General features: G+C 33.2%; 1 protein-coding gene across 1 annotated transcript in view; it reads right to left on the bottom strand.

The window, feature by feature from the left end:
* Positions 1-7,173, bottom strand: part of LOC117170375 (prolyl 4-hydroxylase subunit alpha-2-like) — a 29,796-nt gene that overhangs the window by 8,742 nt on the left and 13,881 nt on the right. The window contains exons 3-4 of the mRNA XM_033357137.1: positions 3,868-3,908; positions 3,614-3,720 (exon numbers count right to left, since the gene is read on the bottom strand). Of these exons, the coding sequence (XP_033213028.1) occupies positions 3,614-3,720; positions 3,868-3,908 (148 nt within the window). The remainder of the gene's footprint in view (positions 1-3,613; positions 3,721-3,867; positions 3,909-7,173) is intronic.

Below are 7,173 nucleotides of genomic sequence, written 5' to 3'. Positions count from 1 at the left end.
AGAAACATATAATGGAATATCTTTAAGCTAAACCCAAAAATTAAGTATACTTCTTTTGAAATTTTTGAATTAAGTTTTTGCATTTTCTGACATACAACCCTTATTTTTGGGGTGCTTTGCGCTTGATAGGCGTTGAAATTTGTTTAAATACTGAAAATGTTCAAGTTGATGTGTTTACTAAAAAAAAATTCAAGACCTTTTGTTTGAAATTTTTTGTGAGCTTTTGGCCTTTTTTACAATCATCCCTTATTTTAGGGGGCTTTTGCACCTGCTGCAGGGGTCCTAAATTTCCTTCCATGTTGCATGCATTAAATACTTTGTATCTCGCAAATGCAAAATTTGAAATTTTAAAAGTTTGTGATTGATTTTTTGCTGTCAACCCTTAATTTTGGGGTGTTCGGCGCCAGATTTTAACCGCCAGTTTAAATAATCTTAAAAGCGACACACAGCTTTTTGAAGCTATCATCAATACAAACATTTTGAGCTATTATACACTTTTTTCAAGCTTCTCAATTCGAAAATTCCTTTTCCAAAAATCATTTCAAGGTTTAGTTTTGAGTTATAAAATATTGGTGCTGGACCAATCAGAAGCTCCTTACAAACAAACGTACACTACGTTAGACTCCCGCTAACGTACTCACGACTGTGTATACCGCGCTCCAGATTGGTCCAGCCTGCATATTTTTGAACTCAAAAATTAAAATTTCAAATGATTTTGCGAAAAGAAATTTTCGATTTATTTTTGTAAATTTTATGGAGCCATCTAATTGCGAAAACTTGATTCTGGGACACTTTTTTCTCTCTCTCTCTCTCGTTATTTTTTTTTACACACACATACACACAAACACATGCGTGTGTGTGTGTTTATTTACACTTATTTATAATATATTATATATTCTCTGAGTCGGAATAAAAACATTTGCATTTTCATCTATTTCAATATTTGCTTAATTTGTAAAATATTACCCAGGACCACAACTTTTTTTGAGAGTTTACTGGGACTTGAATCCCAACAATCCCAAATCTACAAACTCCAAGTTCACAAACCCTTAGCTTACAAAACCCATGTATACCAACCGCAAGCCTATAAACTCCAAGCTTAGAAGCCACAAGTTTATAAACCCCAAACTCACCCATCCAAACTCACATAGTGTAAACCCACAAACCCCAAACCCACATAACCTAAATCTACATAACCCAAACCCACCTAATTCAAGCTCTGCATAAACCCCAAACCCACACATCTTAAACCCACCTAGTCCAAACCTACTCACTCCAAATCCACACACCCTTAACCCATACATCCCAAATCTACACATCCGAAGTGTGTAGATTTGAGGTTCGTGAACTCGGAATTTAATGGTTCAGGGTGTAAGGGGTCGGGTTGTATAGATTTTGACTGTTTCAGTTTAGGGGTGTGTGTTGGGATACATGGTATTGAGATTCTTGGCATTCGGGTAAATAAATTTGAAGTTCGAAGGTGTGGGTTGTGTGAAGTTGCAGTGTGCAGCTTTGGGTTTCATGGGTTTGAAGTTCGTGAGTTTGGGTTGTATAGATTTGTTGTGTGTGGAATTGAAGTGAGTTAGCTCAGGGTGTGAAGGTTTGGGGTTTGTGCAGGGCTTGAGGTTGGTGGATTTGGGGTGTATGAATTTGAGGTGTGTGGGTTTGGGGTTGTCGATTTGGGTTTTTTGCAGGGCTTGAGGTAGATTTGGGGTATGTGGATTTGGAGTTTATGGGATTGGGGCGTGTGGGTTTGCGGTTTGTGGGATTGGGGCGTGTGGGTTTGGGGGTTTTGGGTTTGAAGTGGACGCGTTTGGCGTGTATGGGTTAGGGGTGCGTGGTTGTGGGTGAGTTTTGGGTTTGCCAGTTTAACGTTTATGAGGTTGTGGTTTCTTAGTTTAGGGTTTATAGTCTTGTCGTTGATATACTCGTACTTGGGGTTTGTTAGTTAAGGGCATGTGAGCTTGGAGTTTGTAGACTTGGTATTGGTGGCCTCGAGTTTTCTCGGTGGTAGAATGAAGAAAGGATGGAAGGAAAAATAAAGAAACGAAAAGTAAAAAATATGTTATTCTGAGGCTTGTAGATCTAAAGCTTTTTAGCCTGTCTCTTTTAGATTTACTCTAAATAGTCCAGGCGAATGAACTTATTTAAAGGCAAAAATAAATAAAATTCTTAACAGCACTGGGACAATTGAAAATGGTAAAGTGCCTCATAATAAACGTAGAAAAGGAAAATGCTTGAGCAGGGGTGTGGCGGGGTTTATGGGGGAGGGAGGGGGGTATTACTGTGATTTTCAACGAATGTTGACATCAGAGAGGAAATTCTTTTATAGAAAACATATCGATTATAAACAAATCTAAAACTTTTGTATCAGTGACTTATTCACGTAACATAAAAATATCCGAGGAAAAATGCGAAAAACCGTGTTTTCTTTTTTTCATTTTTCATTTCCACAAAAAGAATTCTGTTTTAACGAAACATAATGAAAGTATACCTTCTTATGTCATTAATATACACACTTTTTTAGATGGAAAAATCAATTCGTTTCTGAGATAATCATTTATTCTAATTCAAAACACTTTTTTTTTCAAAGAAATTTGTCCTTCAGAAAATCATCATACAGAGTTCTTTCAGCACTTAATAAGAAAGATACGAAAAAAGCTGTATTTTATTATTTTGTCAGGGGCTTCAATTTTTAATACTAATGCTATCCACATTCAAGTGGAATAATGAAGCTTGAGATGAATAAGGAAAAATACCAATTTTAAATTTTGTTTTGCCTTAAAATCAATTGGATTTTAAATTTTTGTTAAATTAACAGATGTGTCAGCCATTTTTAATGAAACTATTCAGAATTAAAAATTTGTTTTCAAAAAATATTTCATTCCTCAACATTCTTACACTGTGAATGCTTACAGTATATTGTACCTATGAAAAATAAAGAAACAATATTACGCTAGTCTGGATCTTTTTTGGAACATTTTTAATTGATCTTCATTGCACGAATTTTCAGTACACAGTGTTTCTTCCTGATCTTCAAACGTTTCTTCGATATCGCTAAATTACTCGGATAACTGAACCTTCGGGTCCAAGCAAAGAACTGGCTGCTCGATTTCACGTGAGTCACCGAAATCTGAAGCTTCATTATTCGACTTGAATGTTGATAGCGTTAGTCCTCGAAAATGAAGCTTCTGATCAAATAATAAAATACAGTTTTTCGTATTTTTTCCGTAAAAATAAATACTGTAATCAGTTTTTCAAAATATTTCACAATTTAAACAAATTAACAACATTTAGTGAAAAATTGATTGTTGTAAAAGTCGGCTTTCGAGTTGTTTCCATTTTTGAGCATATTCTCCAATAGGGACTATTTTTTTCTTTTCGTCAGAAAGTATATGTGGGTTTGTGTGTGTGCGTATGTGTGTGATTAAAAAAAGGGTGGAGTAGCCTCCGCAGGGTCCTTCAGGAAGCAACTGCTGTATATAATAATAAAATGGGCTCCCAGTAAAACCGCGTTTACGCCTTAAGGTTTCGAACCAGCAATAGTTTCGCACTTCCGAGGGCATCTTTTACAAAGACAATTAATTTAGAAATGACTTGACATATATATTACCGCATATTTATTAGAGAGGTCAATTTCATCAGTTCCCTCCTCCATCTCCTGATCATTAGTAATGGAAATTTCTTGAGTTGCTGCACTTAAATTTTGGGACACCTTGTCTAGAATTATAAATTGAATCGAATATATATTAATAAATTCACAAGTACTTTAATTAAAATATTTTTTGCAACTGAATGGAAATAATAGGTGAAAAAGATATGTTCCTTTCCAAATAGTAGTGCTCAAAAGATAATAATGGTCATTACGTATTGCTCTTTCGTGTTCCCTTAAATAATCTCCAATATGCCTGCAATAGAAAATGTCTGTTATGTGAAAAAATAACTTTTAAGATTTTTTCAATCACACACATAATTATTAGTGGACGTTAAAAACTTTTCTTGCAGATCTTTCTTTATTCAATAATAATAATAATGCAATGGTACAATTAATCACTCTAAAGACCACCAAAATATTTCAGGGATTTTAACAAAACACTTTGTAGGAAGAAAAATTTATTTCGTCAACCAAATCAATCAAATTTTGCAAACTCGACAAATTTGGAAAATAAAAAATATTTTCACCAGACAAAAAATATCTGCTTTTCTCTATACGAAATTAATTAAACTGCTGTCATTCTTATAGATTCGGTTGATTAGAAAATAAGGGTTTCTTCTTTTAAAAATGCCTTAGTTAAAAATTGGGGTATATGATGTGAGAATGACATTACATTTTTAGATGGTGGCCACTATTTTTATAATTGTTATCTCCCGGTCTTCTCTCATCTTTCTGGAAGCATAAGGATACCACGTCGGAAAAACGACTCGTCTTTTGAAGCTATCTACGCATAAACCCATTTTTTGGCATTTTCAGAAGAAGTAAGTCGTTGTTCAGACAGACCATAAGACTTGTTAGCGAAAGAGATGGTAATCAGATGGCTCGATGTCTGGTGAATACGGCAGGTGAGTTAGGACTTGCCGTTTTAGCGATTCTATCTTAAGTATGTTTTGCAGGTTTTCATTTAATGCTCAGCTCAATCGCGTCAGTTGTTTTCGATAAAGTTTTCCCATGATGGCTTTGTTAAGTTGGAGCAGCGCATAATATTACACTGTAATACACTGTACCCTGCTGAGCCCAGCAAATACAGAGCATGAGACTCGATCCATTAATATTCGGTTTTTCTATCATCGCCAGGGACGATAGAATGCAGAAACCCTTTCCGATTTTGTCTCTGGAGTAACCGAGGGGCTGGTCACTCAGAAATCAGGGAGTCAGACTAACAATGACTGCCACCGGAATAGCCAACATTTCGTAGAGATCTCCCTCGGACTAACTCAAGATTTCTTGTAACTCACCACGAGACTCCCTCGAAAAGTTAATCGCGCGGTACTCGAAACAGATTTTGGGAACAGAAAATTGTTTAAAAAATGACTAAAGATGTTTAAAAAGAAGTTCTACTCTCAGGCACATTTCATGATTTTTCATGGTCAATCACATCAATCACAAGATTTACATTTTATTGAGGTTTTATTATTTTTTAAATTAGAAGTTTAAATTATATATAAACTGTAAAAGCTGCAGTAATCGGACGTTTTTCACTCTTCTTTTAAGCTAGAGTTTAGCTTAAAATCTGTATCCACAGCCGTGATATTTATTTTTTACATTTTCAACTCTACTAATTAAAATAATCATTAAATTAAAATACAACAAGTTTTTATTTGTTAAATACTTGTTACAAAATATTCATCAATTTTTTCAGATTTTTGGTAAAATTTGTTAAAGGTACGGAGGAATCAAAAAGTCGACGTGAAAGTTGAGGGTAATTTCTCCTGTTTTGTCGTACATTTTCTGTCATCGAGAAGACAAAAAATTTTGTAAGGAAATGAAACTGACATCATTTTACAAGTATAACGTTGAAAAATGTTTCTGCTTTAGCTCAACTTTCTGCGATTTTTTCTTGTCGAGTAATAAGGCTTCAAAGATTTTTTGCCGACTGATCATAGACATTCGTAATTTTTCTATCATTTTATTAAATCTTTATTGGTTTCAAAGACAACTGCTTGCGTCCAAATGAATGTGCTGTAGGTCCGAATTCATGAACTATTTTGCTTCAAAATTCATATTTTGTAGTTCAATTTCACTGTTTTTCATTCGAAAAATTAAAATATTATTCACAGAAGCGGAGTAGCTTACTTTTCTTGGTGGGAACCGAATCATAGAATTATACACTCGAGTCCCGTAGCAACTCCACAACAACTCAGGGGTGCATAGAATAAGCGGACAGTATCCTCGGCGGTTATTCCTGTCGTCTGCTTCAGTAATCTTTAGTCAGTGCCGAAAATTACGCAGGATAATCACGTCTTTTTCAATGATGACACCATTCACTTTAAGCTAATATTTTTAATTTCAAGAATTTCGAAATCCGGACTTGAAGTCATGAACAACTAAAAGTTAAAAGCGTTTGAAGTGGAAAATTTTTGATAAAAAAGGTCGATTTATTGCCATTTATTACCTATTAAAATATATAGCAGTTCTGAAAATACTTAAAAAATAATTTTAAATTGGAAAAAATTTGAATTAACTTCTAGATTTCTCAAGACTTGGAAATAAAAATTTAGAACTTTTTAAGGTCTATTGATTCGTTCTTGAATTTAGAGCATTAAAAATGAAAAAGTGGATTTATATTTTGGAATTGAATTTGTATATTTGAATTCGATAATTTATAAAAGTTAAAAATTCTAAATTTGCAGATTGTATTCATTTCATATAAACTCGTTTAACAGGAAAGTGTTTCTACTTACAATCTTATGCCTGTATGTTTTTGAGCATTCGATTACAACGTATTTTAATTAACAATTTTTAAAACGTCAATTTCAAAAGTTTATAACTTAAGAGTTCCAATTTGAATGCCTCAATTTTCAGTAGGTTTCTTATTACTTCAAATGGAAAAATTCTTAGCCTTAGAGTTGGAATTTTTTATTTTATTGACGGTGAAAAATGTTTGCGAACCGAGAAAGACATTTTTAATTGAAATAAATTGAATAAATTTTAGATTCAAAAATATTTAGAGGCTTATTTTAAGTCAAAAAATAAAGCAAGATTTTGGCATTTTAATGAGCCTAGAAAATTATTTATTTCACAAAATAAATGGGTAATTAAATGAGTCTGAAAATTATTAATTCCACAAAACAGTCAATTGAACATCGTGGATCTAAATATATTTCCCGAGATTTTGGTTAAAAAAGGCGGTCGATTTGCTAAGCTACATCTTTACATTTTCCTAAGATAGGAATAATAATTTTCTTCTATTTAAATCAAAAAGCTATGAATTGAGTAACATTTTTAAAAAATAAAACCTTTATAAAAACCGAGTGACACATTTAAAATGAAATGCGGAATTTCTGAAACAAGGAAATTTATTGGTATGAAAATCCAAATTCACTTCTGATTCTTTAACCTTTGTCGCCTGAAAATGTTTACAAATCGACGATTTTATCTAAAATAACCGAAATTCCTTGTACGTAGCTTGAATTTATTAATGAAATATCCTAGAATTGCCGACTTTCAAAGTTTAG

The sequence above is a fragment of the Belonocnema kinseyi genome, chromosome 1 (genome assembly GCF_010883055.1).
Source record: "Belonocnema kinseyi isolate 2016_QV_RU_SX_M_011 chromosome 1, B_treatae_v1, whole genome shotgun sequence".
In the NCBI taxonomy this organism is placed as follows: Eukaryota; Metazoa; Arthropoda; class Insecta; order Hymenoptera; family Cynipidae; genus Belonocnema; species Belonocnema kinseyi.
The sequence above is the reverse complement of the archived record's forward strand: the minus strand, read 5'-3'. Positions and strand labels throughout refer to the sequence as shown.